The 16374-nt window shown below is 42.7% G+C and overlaps 1 protein-coding gene across 2 annotated transcripts in view; it reads right to left on the reverse strand.

The window, feature by feature from the left end:
* Window positions 1-16374, reverse strand: part of LOC146353739 (transmembrane protease serine 12-like) — a 42766-nt gene that overhangs the window by 12925 nt on the left and 13467 nt on the right. For both annotated transcript variants that reach the window (XM_084837198.1, XM_084837199.1), the window contains exon 3: window positions 6706-6971. In XM_084837198.1, the coding sequence (XP_084693324.1) occupies window positions 6706-6971 (266 nt within the window). The remainder of the gene's footprint in view (window positions 1-6705; window positions 6972-16374) is intronic.

Consider the following 16374-nt stretch of genomic DNA (forward strand, 5'->3'; position numbering starts at 1 on the left):
TCACTAGCTCAAGAAGCCTGGCCCTGGCTGGATACAGTAAATGGAACTTCCTCTTTCGTCACACTAGTAGTTTTACTTCACGCATTGATTAGCACAGAGCCTTATGATAAACGTGTTCAGTTTTTTTTTGTTTTGTTTTTTACAAAAAATTAAAAACAGAATTGACATTTATATTAAAACGACGGGACGGTCAGGAAATATGAAAAAAAAAACGGTACTGTCCCATTTAAAACAGTATGTATGGTCAGCCTAATATAAATACGTGAATACTGCAAATGCGGATCCAGAAAATTATATAATTCTGTAATTTACAAATATAATTTAAGGAAATGTATTTACGCTAACACATGGGTCTGACTTAAACAGAACACAATTTGTTAGGAAAAGTTAACAGCTCCACAAGTCAAAGTTTGCTTTTCCCCCTGTCGTATAATTCCATGAAATTGTTCTCAGCTGAAGAATTCCAATTATCAAGAACATACTGAACTTCAAAAGTTGGTTTCTTTCCAAAATTTTCAAGAGCAAGGAACACCACAAAGGGTGCTGTGAGTCCCCATATTGTAAAGGAGGTCTTGAGTCCTGGGTCATCATAGTCAAAGGAATGCTTCAAATATGGAACCTCTCCCATCGTTAGAAAAGATATGGCTGTGTACTTTGAAGGACTAATAAAATACTCCAGTGGCACTGAGAACACATCACTGACTTCTTCTGGATTAGGATGGGCTTAGAATATGTCTTCTATAAAGGCTACAGCTGGAGTTACTAAATAATATGTTTTATCTATTCCAGGTACAAGCTTACAGATGACTTCAGCCTGCTCAGGATGGAGCCACATTTCTTTCTTGGCTTCTCGGAGAACAAGAGATAAAATGAACAAAAGATAAAAAATTAAAACTTGTGACGTTCCTGCTTCGGGGTTATACCTTTTACAGCTTCCACCTGTTGAAACTGAGAAATCCCTCAGGATGTCTGCCTCCACTCCAGTCAGTTTTCCTCACTGACACACAAAGCTTCAGCCCTTTTACTCTGGGTTGAGGAGATATGATTACTTGGTTTCTTTTACCCAATACAGGAAAAGTAACAAGGGAATAGGGTTTTTTAATCTGGTAAGACTATGGCTCCACAGGACTTTGCATGTATGATCTTAAAGTTCACGTGCCTCAGTTTTCCCTTACCCTGGTATGGGCTGCTGGAGATTCAAAAGATTTCTCCCCCTCTGGTAACCCCATCCTTTTTTTCCTGTCTAAACATGCATAGTTTTGCACCCTTTATTGCTATGAAAGGTTTCAAGAGATAAAACAGCCTCTGAACTAAAACACTGCTTTCATACTAATATCACCTCAGATGTTAACAAAACAACATTATGGGATGCTATGAAAACAGTTATTAGAGGGCAATGCATTAATGAATTAAGCCAGCTAAGGAAAATCTATTGCTGTAGGAAATAAAATTTCTTGACGCCTGACAATTTTTTTTGAATCGTAGTGTTATATAAATTTCAGTTGTAATATGTCTGTTATCCCATGATTTTATAAGCTAAGCTATGTCTATTCTACCTCTGCCTGAGATTGCCATGCTAAACAAAGACACAACGCCTTATCAGAGACTCAGGAATGCCAAGAATGTGTTTACTAAAGTACAAGGCTACCTCGCTGCGCATGCCTAGATTAGGGGTGTCAGACAATTTCTCGCCGAAACTTCGGGGGGCCGAGTGCCAACGTATTCGGCCCCCCGAAGTAGTTTCGGGGAGAAATTCCCCCCCCCGGGATGGGACTTACCTTTCCCGAATGTTGCTCCCGATGGCGGGTCGCAGCGGCGGTTCGGCAGGGCTTCGACAGGGGCAGGGGCGGGGGCAGCAGCCGGTATTTTGACCGGCTGCCACCGCCGCCATTCCAAGAAAAGTAAAAACAAACAAACGCCCCCATGATAGGCTACGTGACGATTAACGTAGCCTATCATGGCTAGATCTGCAAAGTCAGCCGTGATAGGCTACGTAAATTGTCACGTAGCCTATCACGGGTGACTTTAAAAAAAAAAAGCGCGTACGGCTAATGGCGGCCCCCATAGGGAGCCGCCATTCGCGTTCCTTATTTGGTCTCTGTAGTCTACGTAAAGATTTACGTAGACTACAGCAAAAATAAGGGCAACGCTATTTGCGTTGCCCTTATTTTCGCCATAGTCTACGTAAATCTTTACGTAGACTACAGAGACCAAATAAGGAACGCGAATGGCGGCTCCCTATGGGGGCCGCCATTTGCGTACGCGCTTTTTTTTTTTTAAAGTCACCCGTGATAGGCTACGTGACGATTAACGTAGCCTATCATGGCTGACTTTGCAGATCTAGCCGTGATAGGCTACGTAAATCGTTACGTAGCCTATCACGGGGCATCTTTTTTTTTTACTTTTCTGTTGAAGTTCGCGGCCGGGGAGACGGGGCGCTTCTCCCTGGCCTGAATTTCGGCCGGGGGCGAGGCGGGAAGCCTCCCCCCCAGCCTGAATTTCAGCCGGGAGAGGCGGGAAGACACCCCCCGCTCGCATGAACTTCGGGGGGAGAAGCAAAGCGCCTCCCCCCCACTGCGAAAAAAGCTGCGGGACAAGGCAAGTCCCTTTCGTACATCCCTAGCCTAGATATATAAAAGGCGCTGCCTGTTTTCTGTTTCCCTCTCAGCTAAACAAAGAGATTAGTACAGTGCAAGCATAAGACAGCCCCCAAAGGTCTTGCCTATATAAACTTTTGGATCACATCACTTGATTGTGACCTTTGTTGGAGCGTTAGCCCCAAGGGTTGCCTTATTCTGCAGAATAAAATCGTGTTGGACCAGATCTCTGCCTCCTCTCGTTCTTGGTAAACAAACTGGAAAGTCTACCAGGGAAAAGAACACAATTTTTGTAACAATGGCACACTTTACAAACATTAATGAGAAAGAGTAATGAATTAAAATTATCAGATCTAGGTAAAATAACGATCAATTTGCAATACACAAATCATAAATACCATGAATTTGGAAACAAAAATTCAAAATTACTAGCCAACTACATACAAAAGAAAAAAGCCCAAATCAGAATTGTGACAATTAAAATAAAAATGGTGATAAAGAATATAGGCTTTTTTTAGAATTAAAAAAAAATCTACTTCCTCACTAGATATAATACAAATATGACAATATTTACAAAACATTCAACTTTAAAAAACTGAATGCTTCAAACACCGCTTAATCAAAAAAAAAGAATCGCCTGAGGAATTACATGAAATCATAACGAGTTTGAAGAACAAAGCACCTGATACAGATGGATATACCAGGAACTTTTATAAAGGTTTTTGAAAAACAATTGTCACTGTACTTGTTAAAAATGTTCAACCACATTTTGGAGGACAACCAGTCATCTTAGCAAACCTCAATTAAGAATAATCTTAATTATCAAGTGTATCCCATGCTTGATTATTGTGTTATGTTTGATGTGGCTGGATGTTACAATCCTTTTCTTATTAATACAAAATTCAATTACAACGTTTTTTAAAATAATAATCTTAATTCCAAAACCTGCAAAAGACTTAACTGACTAGGACTCTTATCGCCCTATTACTCTTTTAAATCAGGACTATAAAATATTTACCAATATTCTGGCAAAGAGGCTAAACAATTTGGCCCCTAAATCAAGATCAATTTGGCTTTATAGAAAGTAGATTCATTGCGGGCACTATCAAAAGACTTCTAAACATAATTCACTATAGTACAAAAAATAAAACAACCCCGTGTGTAACTGCTTCTATTAATGCCACAAAGGCTTTCTACAAACTGGAATGGCCTTTTCTTCTTAGGGTTTGCTGAGATGTGGGAATGGGTACAAATTGCAAAGATTCTACACTTCTAACAGGGCCAACCATACAAATAAATTATTATGACTTACCCCCTCTATAGAAATACAGAGAGGAACAAAGCAGGGATGCCCTCTTCTTCCATTATTGTTTGCCTTCTCTACAGAACCGCTGGCAAACGCACTCAGAAAAGACCCGCAGATAACAGGAATCCTAATTCATGGGGCACAGCAAGTCATGAATCTCTCTCTACATGCATGATATTGCCCTGACTCTAGCAAACCCCAAAGCTGAACAGATGAAAATTATACAACATATAAAACAGTATGGGAGACTTGATGGTCTAAAAATTAATCCTCAAAGAACAAACATTTTATGTCAGAACTTGTCATAAATTTAATCAGGGTTTCCAACACGCCCATTTCCCCCTGCATAAAATACTTTGGCATACAGGTTCCAAGACAAATAAGAAAGATAATCAAACTGTTGGGATCACATTTACTAAATGCACCAAACTTAAATGGTCTTGGATCAGGAAAAATGGCGTCAATAAAGATGGTGAAGCGATCTAAAATAAATTATTTTTTCCAGACTCTTCCAATTCATCTGTCAGAAAAATACTTGGATAAGGGACAAAAACTATCTCTGCAGTTTATTCATGGTTACAGAAAAACCTAGACTTTCTAATGAAATATTATTTCAACATAGTAAACATGGAGGCCTGGGTATTCCAGATGGGATGCTTTATTATGCAGCATATCAACTGAAGGAACTGGTGCAATTTCTGGATGTCTAGTTAGAAAGCTCCTGGATGCAGTTAGAGAAAGGAAGGAATTCCAAAGAAGAAACAGAAGGCCTAATTTAAAGGAAATTAAGATTAAACTGCGAAGAGAAAACTCTCTGGAAAAGACCCTGATGCTGGGAAAGACTGAAGGCAAAAGGAGAAGGGGATGGCAGAGGATGAGATGGCTAGATAGCATCACCAATGCAATGAATATGAACTTGAGCACACTCCGGGAGAGAGCGCAGGACAGGAAGGCCTGGCGGGCTATGGTCCACGGGGTCACGAAGAGTCGGACACGACTGAACAACAACAACAAAGATTAAAATGTATTAATGAATTAGATAACCCCTTTTTGAAATGTACAGTGTTAACATGGCATAAATTGAGAGCTAAGCTCAACCCAGATTCATCTTGAATCATCTCCTTTTTTTTGCACCCCCTCATTTATAACAAGGAAAATGTAAGCAGTATGAACTCTGGAAAGAAAAGGACCTATATAGATGAATGGATCTGTACAAAGGGATCACCTACAAAACGGATTCAATTACAAACTCAGTTACAAAATGTTAAAGTCAAGTTAAACCAAGTTCCCCATTAAGAGCCCAAACCATATGCCCCCAAACACAGTTTGAATCTCTAAACATCAGAAACTGCAGGAGTAAAAGGATTAACCTCATTACTATACAAATATTTGGTGGATGTGCAATTTAGCAAACTGGAAGGGTTTAAACAAGTGTGGGGAAAGAATCTTGGAAGAGAAATCAATGGGATTCACTGAAATAAAATATTGCAACAACCTCCTATTTCTTTTAGTATTAAGGAAAATAGGTTAAAGATCATTTATAGGTGGTATCTCACACCAAAAAAACAGGTTACATTTACAAGACAACTTCACCAACTTCAGCTGGCAAAACTGTACAGAGGTGGGCACTTTTTTTGCATATATGGTGGTCATGTGGGACTATTAAAGAATTTGGGGAGGAAGCGTTTAACAAAGCTGCAATGATCACAGATCAAGAAATATTCTTTTCTCTGGTTCTGGATTGCTGTCTCTATATGATAATGAAAACAGAAATGTACAAAGTAAAAATCTGTTAACATTCTTCTGGCTGGCAAGCAGATTAGAAAAAGCTGGGTTGGAAAAGCACGCAGCAGCCATCCACTCAACAGTGGAGAAATAGATTGTGGTCAGTAGCCTTTAGGGAAAAGCTATCTAAAATTAAAAAGACTTCTAGGAATGATTCTTATGTCAACAAATTTTTCATTATATAGAAAAACTGCATAGATTTATGATTTGAGACAGAGAAGTAAGGCAACCATTGTAATCCCATGGAGTACTATGGAATGATTTATTAGGATAACTGAATGCAAAATGTAATGATCCGATTCACTTATCGAAGTAATTCACTTTGTATGTGAATGCAAATAATCTATGTAAACAAATGAACTGAAGACTATTCGATGACGTTAGTTTGTATTGCTGCATTCTGAAAAATTAAGACAATTAAAACACACACACACACACAGAATATTGGGGTTGCCTCTGTCTGGAACACCATGTGCAGAGTCACACTGTATTTCACAGTCAGTGTCTTTAATCCCTTTTAGTTTTTTCCTACATATTGTGGCTTATGCCCAGGATGTCTGGAAGTTAATGAAGTGGCTCTGTCAACTCATCAACATGGAAACAAGTTGGAATGTGTGGAATTAGGGCTGAGTTAGGAAAACAAAACAAAAATGTGGAAAAGTAAAAGGTCAGCTAATTTAGGAAAAAAAAAACATTTTTCAGTGCTTTTAACCATTCTTTTAAAAATACACACACACACACACACACACACACAAACATGAAGAGGGCAGAAAACCACCAGATAGTCAGTGGGTGGAGAGAAAACTAGGGAAACACCTGGTGTTGTAGGGAATGGGGAGTGGCTGACTGGGAACTGTGGAGTTGAGAGGATTAGGCCTAAGGGCCAGAGGTTCAACACCCCTGATGCAATGTGTGCAATACTCCTGAATGTAATCCCAGCAAAGAAGCTTTCTGAGATCACTGCACTGATTATCTTAACAACAATGCATCAATTTAAAGGAAAAATAAAAGATTTACCTTCTTCCTCTTTACTTCCCCATCCACTTATGTAACATGTGCTGTCATCAATTACATAACGAAAAGCACCAGATAAGCAGATGGGCTGAATATAGTAATTGAAGCTGATGTAATCTATTAATTTAAACATAGCAACATCATTTTCATAGGAGTCCTTCTTGAAATTAGAATGGATCAGGATAGCTCTGACAAGGCTCTTTACAGTATGAGACTGGTGGTGATAAAGATGATGCAAGCCCATTACAGCCCTCCAAACAGCTGGGTCCCTAGAAGAGAATAAAATTGCTTGTAAAGTCAATGATTACTATGCAATTTTTACTTCAGAGACTTTGGGTATCTCTACACGAGGCTTTTACCATGCACTCGTGATTGGTCACTCATGGAAGTTTGCGGGTCCTTTGCATGGCGGCGCTAACCTCCAGGGCCTCTCCCGTGCTTTATAACCTTTATCCCCTTTTTTTAAGATTGGGGAGAGTCTGGAATTTTCTCTAAATCGACAACAGCTGCGTGTAATTGTGTAATTCCGCTCTACCACAGCGCCGTCTAGTAGCTTTATAATGAACCATATGGAACTTGCAGAGAAAAGAAATCCCCGGAAAAAAGCACGTGTAAGCATGCGTTAAGGAGCCGATCTTAATCGAGAAGCAGAAGCCCCGGTAAGAGTGCGGGATAAAACCCTGGTGTAGAGAAGCCCTTTAAGACTTGAGCAGACTTATTCCTCACCCTTTGCAAAACCAATAAGCATAGGGCCAGACACAAAACAGATTCAAGAATTTCCCTCGGAAAACAAACCTGGAATGTCATCATGGCAAACACTTCAATGTTTGCCATGATGACAATGATTTACATAGTTCTATGTGTACAATTCAGTGGGAGGTGATGCTCATTTCCCCACATAAAGATTCTATTTGGAATAAGAAAAGGCGGTTCTTTTTGGAAGCTAGAATATGGTCATCAAGTTAGGATCATAGAAGATTGTCTTCCGAATCAGCGCTGCAAATACTAAGGCCAGGGTCCAAAGAACTGCAAAAATAATTCTACACTCTCAAAAGGGATGTGGGCATATGTTTCTTGAGCAGCAGCTACCCAATGTTGCATGGTAACCCCCTTTTCAAAGAAACCAAGTGTAACTCCATAAACAGTTTGTCACTTAACACTGGCACCCACTATTCAAAATAAAGAGTCCCAGTGTGCATGCCACAGAGTTAAGAAATATTCCTTCGAAACAATGAAAGCTATAATTTGGAAGAGGAAGGAGATAAATGTCCTTCTTCCTTACATACTCTAAAATGGGTTAAATAACTTTCCATGCCATGAGAAGCTTTCAAAATCTGACGTTATATTCAAACTCAAAAAAGGAAAAGAAAAAGGGATCTTTAACAACAGGTCAGCCTAGCTGTATCAGAAATGCAACCATGGGCGCAACCCTATGCATGTTTAGACAGAAAAAAGTCACATAATTCCCAGCATGCCCCAGCCAGCCACGCTGGTTGGGGGATGGTTGGAGTTGTAGGGCTTTTTTCTGTCTAAACATGCATAAAATTGTACCCCAAGTACCCAAACTGATGGGTAAGAGCCGTTAAGATGGACATAATAGGTGATATCCTTTAAAATCCAGCTCTAATCCATGCCACACACTCACAAAGTGGTCTTAGGAAGCCTTTCTAGCCACTGTCCCCCAGCATTTCCAGTAGCAGCATAAATGCAATATACAGAGTGGCCCAAAAGTAGGTATACGGTATAGTTTATTTGCATTTTATTACACTGTTTATTACATTTACATTTGTTTAACACTGTTTAATCTCATAAGTGCTCGAAATATATTCCATCAACGTTGCAACATTCCTCGAACCTGTCCAGAACACTATGACACACAGTACGACACAAATTCCGGTCCGCATCAATGTCCATAAATGCTTCCGAGATGAACTCTTTTAATTCGTCCACTGTCCGGGGATTCCTCTCAAAAACCTTATTCTTTACTACACCCCCCAAAAAGAAGTCCATTGGTGTTAAGTCGGGTGAACGTGGTGGCCATTCAATGCTGCCACATTGTCCGATCCAATGCTGTGGGAAGGTGTTGTCAAGATAGTCCCTTACTGCAAAAGCATAAGGAGGTGCCCCATCTTGTTGGAAGAGCAGTTCAGCGAAGTTAGCCCTGGTTCTGAGTTGTGGCACTACCACGTCGCATAACATGTTTAGGTAATTGTTACTATCCACAGTTGCATCAAAGAAAACTGGTCCTACAACACCTTCGCTGGACAGTGCACCCCACACTGTGATGCCTGGCTGGTTCTGTTGAGATGCGATAGTCAAATGAGGATCTTCATCTGCCCAATACACACAGTTATGCCTGTTCATGTGGCTTGACAACGTGAAAGAAGCCTCATCTGACCAGATGATCTTATCAAGAAGGTCTGGTTCGTTAGAGATTTGGTTACACATCATCTCACAGAATTGCAACCGACGGTCTGGGTCGTCCTCCAGAAGACCATGTAACAGTCTTGGATGGTACGGCTTCAATTTCAATTTACGCATTAAGTGTTGCAAGGATGTTCTAGGTATGGATAGCTGCTTCGATGCACGTCGTGTGGACTTTTTCGGACTGTTCACAAATGTCAGAGCGACTCTCATCTCATTTTCCTCAGTCATAGACATCCTAGGACATCCAGATTTCACTGCATTTGCCACTGCACCTGTTGCTTCAAATTTATCTCTAAGACGATAAATTGTCAGACGTGTTGGTGGAGGAGTGTCAGATGCTTCTTACCATGCTGTGCGCACCCGCTCAGCATTTTCAGTCTTCCAGTACTGCTTTAGAATCCACTTTCTTTGTTCTTGACTCAAGTTCACTGCCATCATTCACAATATCAGTAAAAAAAAATAACTAAACAACTGCATACCTACTTAAGGGCCTCACTCTCTACACTTAACTGATTTAACTGTCACTCTTCCCAACTATCATTCTGACTCCACCCACACATCTTCTATTCACACATTCTCTCCCCCTCCCATCAACATTCTAAACAACTGTATACCTATTTTTGGGCCACCTGGTAGGTTTAATAAAGGCAGGTTGCTTACCTGTAACTGTAGTTATTTGAGTGGTCATTTGTGAATTCACGCACATGGGCTCTGCACCTGCATGGAACCATGATTTGGGAAACTTCTATAGCTGAGGATCGTTTTGGTGGGAACCCTCCCCCACCATCCTACTGCACATGTCTGTACAGCGTTCCCACCCAGTCCCTCAGTTCCTTGAGACCACCCAATATGGCCTTGGTAACTATACATTTCGGTATCAACATCGACACCAAAGTGGGGACAGTAGGAGGGTTGTGTGCACAGATGACCACTCAAGGAACTACTACAGTTCCAGGTAAACAACCTGCCTTTCTTTTTGTGGTCTCTTTGCATCACACATATGGGTGATTAACAAGCTGACTTACCAGAGGTGGGTAGGTGCATGATGATGTCTCATTGGAGAAGCGATGACAGGACTGACTGCAAGCCAAACCTGCAGGACTCTCAAGCTCGAACTTCGAGTGTGTAGTGTGAAATAAAGGCCCATCTTACGGCCCTGGAGAGTTCTGGTAACGAAATTCCCCTTCCAAAGGCTGTCAGCATGGATAAACCACATGTCGAATGCGCCTTAATCGGATTCGATAACTCGAGCCCAATGATCTCATACACTAGTTCGATGGTATGTACAATCCACGAAGTGAACCTCTGGGGTGAAACTTGTGACCCCTTCGTTGATCCTCCATAGCATACAAACAGTCATTGTGACTTATGAAATGCTTTTGTTCTAGCTTTATAAAAGGCGAGAGCTCAACAAACATCCAAGGCATGCAGAGTTGCCTCCAATGAGGAAGAGGGAGATGGAAAAAAGATTGGTAAAATAATGTCCTGGTTTCAGTGGAAATCAGAAACCACTTTTGGGAGGAATGTCATGTCAGGATGGAGCACTACTTTGTCCCTATGGAATATCAAATACAGGAAATCAATACGCAGAGTGCACAACTCACTCGATCTCCACACTGTTGTAATGGCTACCAGAAAGGGTACCTTCCATGAAAGGAGGTGGCGGTCCAGAGTAGAGAGCGGCTCAAGCAGTTTCGTAGTTGGAGCTTTAAGAACAACTGATAAGCTCCATTGAGCAATCGGTACCCATATCAGAGATGCCAGATTTCTCAACTCTCTCAAGAATTGTTGAGTCAATGGGTGTATAAATGCCAAAAAACCTTGGATTGGAAGGTGGGTAGCTGAAATAGCAGCTAGATAGACCCTAACTGACCAATATTCAAGTCCTATCTGGAAAAGTGAGTGGAGAAAAGTAAGAATGCCATCCATAGGATCCCAGACAGGGTCAAACCATTTGCTTTCGCAAAAGTGCTGAAAGCCTTCCACTTACCAGCATAAGATCTTCTTGTTGCTGGTTTTCTAGCGGCATCTAGAACTAGACACACCCACATAGGAAGATGATTCTTCACTGATGAATCCTCCATGCTGTCAGTCTGAGTGCGGCTATGCCTGGGTGTTGGATGCAGCCCTGATTTTTGGACAGCAGGTTAGGTATCACCAGAAGGTGGATTAATTCCCCCTGGTGAGCTTGAGGAGTGGGGCAAACCAGTCCTGTAGTGGCCACCAAGGAGCAATTAGGATGCAGTTGGTCTTTTCTGCCCTAATCTTCATTAGCACTCTAACCAATAGCAGGAATGGAGGAAAGAGGTAGAATAGACTCCCCGTCCACAATACCAGGAATGCATCCACTAGGGATGATTTGCCTATCCCCGCTCTTGAGCAGAATCTGGTGCACACTGTGTTCTGAGCTGCTGCAAATAAATCCATCATTAGGGTCCCCCAACGTCAAAACAGGAAGTGAAGGACTAAGCAAACCATTTGACATCTGTGAGATGACAGGTAAGTCCAGCGCAGTGAGTCCGCTAGAATATTTTCTGCGCCAGCAATATGGAGGGCAGTAACGACGATCCCTCGAGGGATGGCCCAGTTGAAGATCTCGAGAGTCAACCTGACGAGACAGGATGAGCATGTCCCTCCATTTGTTCAGATGCCAAAGTACTGCTGTGTTATCGGTAAGCACCTAGATGTGTCTGTTCCGAAGATCGAGTTTGAAGGAGGAGAGAGCCTTCTTCACTGCCAACAGTTCCAGTACACCGACGTGGAAGTGTTTTTTTTAGCATTAGTTCATAAACCCTTGTATTTGGAGTTGACCACAACGTGCTCCCCATCCCAAAAGCAAAGCATCGGTAGATAGCATCTGGGACAGAGCTGGTCGGATAAAGGGAATGTCCTGGGGGAGGTTGTTTACTTCCACCCACCAAAGAATCATGTGAGCGACCTCGTTCAGTATAGTTAGATGGGTCCGACAAAAGTTGCTGGTACTGGTGAATGCACTGAGAAACCAACTCTGTAGAGGTGGCATTCGAAGCTGTGCTGAAGTGACTACAGAGACTGTGGCCACCATCAGTCTGAGCAGACGTTGTACACTGAACGCTGTGGTATTACATTGCCAAAAGAGTCTGTCCGCAAGGTTGGCAAGAGTTAAAGCTTGGTCCCGTGGCAGGTACGTGTGGGCTCTTACAGCACCTAACACTGCCCCAATAAATGGAAACACCTGCATCAGGTTCAATGTGGATTTTTCCTCATTGACATACAGTCCCACAGAGCTTAGAAGATTCTGAACCACCACTATCGCCTTGACTAGATGTTCCCTGGAAGACGTGACTATCAACCAATCCTCTAAACAGGTAAACCTTGATGCCTCGGACCTGAAGATGTGCACATACCACTGCCATACACTTCATGAACACCCTCAGAGTGGTGGCCAGACCAAATGGTAGAATCCAAAACTGAAACATGTCAAAACTGATGATGAATCTGAAATATCTTTGGTGTGAGCTCTCAGTTGTGATATGAAAGTAGGCATCCTTGAGGTCTATAGCCACAAACCACACCTCTTAACGAGGAAGTGGTAGGATAGCAGCAAAAGTGTTCATTTGGAATGTTCTGCTTCTGGTCCCCGAGATCCAATATCAGTTGAGGTCTGCCATCCCACTTTGGTACCATAAAGTACTAGGAGAAAGATCAACCCTTGGTATGGTACAGGAGAACATTCTTGATGGCTCCCTTCAAGGGAGCCATCAAGCATGGCTCCCTTGAAGCCATGCTCCCTTCACTCTGTCTTGGCTCTGAGGATGTCTGAAGGTGGAGTCATCCTTACGGTACCATTAGGAGGGAGAACTGTGAATTCTATACTGTACCTTCATTGAATGATGGTCAGGACCCAGGAGTTTGATGTTACAGCTGTCCAGTTTGGAAGGAAACAAAAATAGCTCCTCAGATGGGGGTGAGACAAAGAAATAGACGGGTTGAATAAAAATCGCCGTTTTGAAGCGGTGTCTGGCTTCCCATGAGCCTGTCGGAATTGGCTAGAGGAAGACTGTCTCCTTTGATGTTGCTGACACTGAAACTTAAAACTGAGGTCCAACTGCTGTCTTGCTTGGCTGCTGCCAGAACCAACATCAAGGCTTGTAAACCGGTTGCTGCTGCACCAGTTCCATTTTCCTGGCAGTTCTTTTCTCTTTGGGATTGTGTCCATAGTTCCATCTGTCTTCACATTAAAAAGACCTTCTCCATCAAAAGGAAGATCTTTAATTCAAGATTGGGCTTCAGGCGTCTGCCCCGCCAAACGTAGCCATGTATGCCTTTGAAGTGCCACCGAACTGACCATAGCCTTGGCTTCACAGTCTGCTTGATGCCTGGCCATATTAATCTGCTGCCTGGATAACTTTAAAGCCTCCATCTAAAACACTCTAGCCAACTCCATCTGGTCATCAGGGAGGTAATCGCAAGTGAACTTATTTTCACCCATAAGAATAACTGGTAGTGCGACATGGTCACCTGGTAGTTTGCTACCCTCAGTCCCAGTGCTGCTGAAGGATAAATTTGTTGCCCCAGCACATCTAATCTACTACCTTCCTTGTCTGATGTTGAGGCGTGGAGCATCTGTGATCTACCTTGAGAAGATTCCACTATAATAGAGTTGGGGTGAGGGTGAGTAAAGAGAAACTCTGTGTCCTTCTCTTGAATACAGTATAATGACTCTAGACACTTTGCTGCTGGCATCAATGAACAGGGTGCTTTTCAAGACTGCTTGACTATCTGCAACAATGTCAGTAGGAATGGAATTGCCACTGGTACCGACCCTTTGGTATATACAACATTGAGTACTGGATCCTGTAGACAGTTCGTAGGTTGCTGTGTCTCAATATCAAGAGACTGAGCCATCCTCAGGGTTTGATCCATGAAGTGACCTAAATCCTCTGACGGGAAAGACACCTTCTGGATACAGATGGCGTCATCTGGAGATGATATAGAAGGGCAAACCGATGAATATGACATCAAATCCAATTGATAATCTTCCACCCAGTGTGGCGACATCTTGGAGTATCTTCTCATATCTGGTAAACCAACAAAGGAGACAGAGACAATGAGACCTGGAGGAATGCCCACAGTTCTTATATAGTGTTCATCTCTTGGTCCTGTAGAAGGTGGGCGATCATGTCTCAGCAACGTACTGTAGGTCTAGGTAGTACTGGTGGAGGCAGCAAAAAAGAACTATCTCATGGAGGGCGAGATACTGTTGCTGGTGGAAGTGGTTGGTATCGAGAGGAAATAGCAGCTAGGTCCCAAGCCCAGTCAAAGTACACCTCTCAATCCCAACATTGTTGCCATTCATCACAATGATAGGTCCTACATGCTGGAAGGGACCAGTCCAAGTATCTGCACCATTCTTGTAATGGTGACCTGGATCTATCACGAATGTCCCAATCGTATCACCTCTCTCTAAGCTTCTCCCAGCATTCCGATCAGATAGATTCAGGGGAGCCTTCACAGTGCTCATGTTCTCTCTCCTGATGAAAGCATATGGGTGACTGAGACCTAGGACCCCTTCTCTAGATGGCCAAAGTTCTTTGATTTCACCCTTGGACTCTGAGGCTGTATGTGCCGGTCCTGACACTGGTACTGATATTGTACGCGTTGGTATCGGTGACTTCAATAATTGGGGTGGCGGCAGAATAGAAGATTTAGGTGCGGACTCATGTGCTTCTTTAGAGCCCAAGTCATGTTTTTTAGACACCTCCTTCTTCTTTTGAGACTCCAAGGTTGGCTTCGGAGCCCTCATTTTTTCAGATAATTTTTTAGCAGCTGACATAACTGGTGAATGGCCCAGAGTTGGTGGATCCGTTCAGCCCATGGTTAGAGCTAACACACCCAGAGAGGTGGCAGTAGGGGTCGGGGGGAGGACATTCCCACAGTCTAGCTGCCAACTCTTGCACCTTAGATGTAGACAGCTTTTGGGTATCCACTGCCTTGAACGCTCTCTTCCAGAGGACTGCCTTCCAGTGGTCCGAGCAGTTACACCTCGCTTGCTTGGTAAAACTCTGGTATTGGGGACAAGTCTCCACTGCATGCTCCTCCCCCAAACAAAAAAGACAGAGCGAATGTCCATGTGTAGGGGGTAATTTGCTGCCACAATGCACACACTTACAGAATGGTGCTTTTAACACCATGTGCCTCCACCCTACTGCAATCAACGACCGTGAAGTGATGAACAAACTACTCTACTTTTTTTTAGGTAGAAAATAAAAATGACAGAAGATTGGATAGAAAGAGAGAAAGCAAGAGAAATGACAAACTACTTCAGCAAAATACTACTAACACTGTTTTACAAGTAAAGTTCCCTATGAGGAAACCAGCAGGGTGGTCAAAAGAGAACTAAAGGACTGGGTGTGAACCTACTGCAGACATGCACAGTAGGATGGTGGCAGAGGGTTTCCACCAAAACGATCCTCAACTATAGAAGTTTCCCAAATTGAGGCTCCACACAGCCCATATGTGTGATGCACAGAGACCACAAAGAATAGTGGCCTGACTTACATGGGTTGTTGTAAGTGTTACTAAAGTAAGGTATGTGATGCATTATAAACACTCCTAAGCAATGCATAAGTACTAAGTGGAAGGAGATGACACCTCTCTTATCTACTTCAAAAGCGTTATCAAAACTCAACTTTTCCATTAAGCATTTGGAACAAAGTCTCAGTCCCATATCCCCGACAAAATCCTGATTGAAATGGGTTCAGATGTTTCTGGAGATGCAACACCAACAGCCTTCTCGATCACCTTAGCCAAGTGTCAGTTCTTGCCAGCTGACTGCAGCTGGCGGCAATAACTCCCTAGCTGATAACAGGGTTGTAAACCTGTCCAAGGCTGAGCAAGGGAAAAGGGGACTGAAGTGGGAAGTGTTACCAGTTCATTCAAATCCAAGGAGATGTGTCAAAGAGAAGTCTATTTTCCAGTCCACAGTCCAACACACAAGGGAACAGGAGTAAGGCGGGGGTTCAGGTTCGGAGTTGAGGCAAGGCTGTCGAGACCGGCATGTGAAAACAATGTTGTTCTCCAGCAGCCTTGCCCCTGTCTGCTTCCTGCTTTTAACCGTAGCACCCTGAAGCAGCTGCATGTAATCAAATTTCTTGCTTCTGAAAGCCTCTCTGTCTTAAACGGACAGAGGTCTACCTATGTTGTTCTCTTACATGCAGCCGCCTTTGCTCTGCTGGGGTTGGGGGTGTTTCGCCCTCTGAATCC

The sequence above is a fragment of the Heloderma suspectum genome, chromosome 2, assembly GCF_057233095.1.
Source record: "Heloderma suspectum isolate Gila_16-S chromosome 2, 16-S_ref, whole genome shotgun sequence".
NCBI classification, from domain to species: domain Eukaryota; kingdom Metazoa; phylum Chordata; class Lepidosauria; order Squamata; family Helodermatidae; genus Heloderma; species Heloderma suspectum.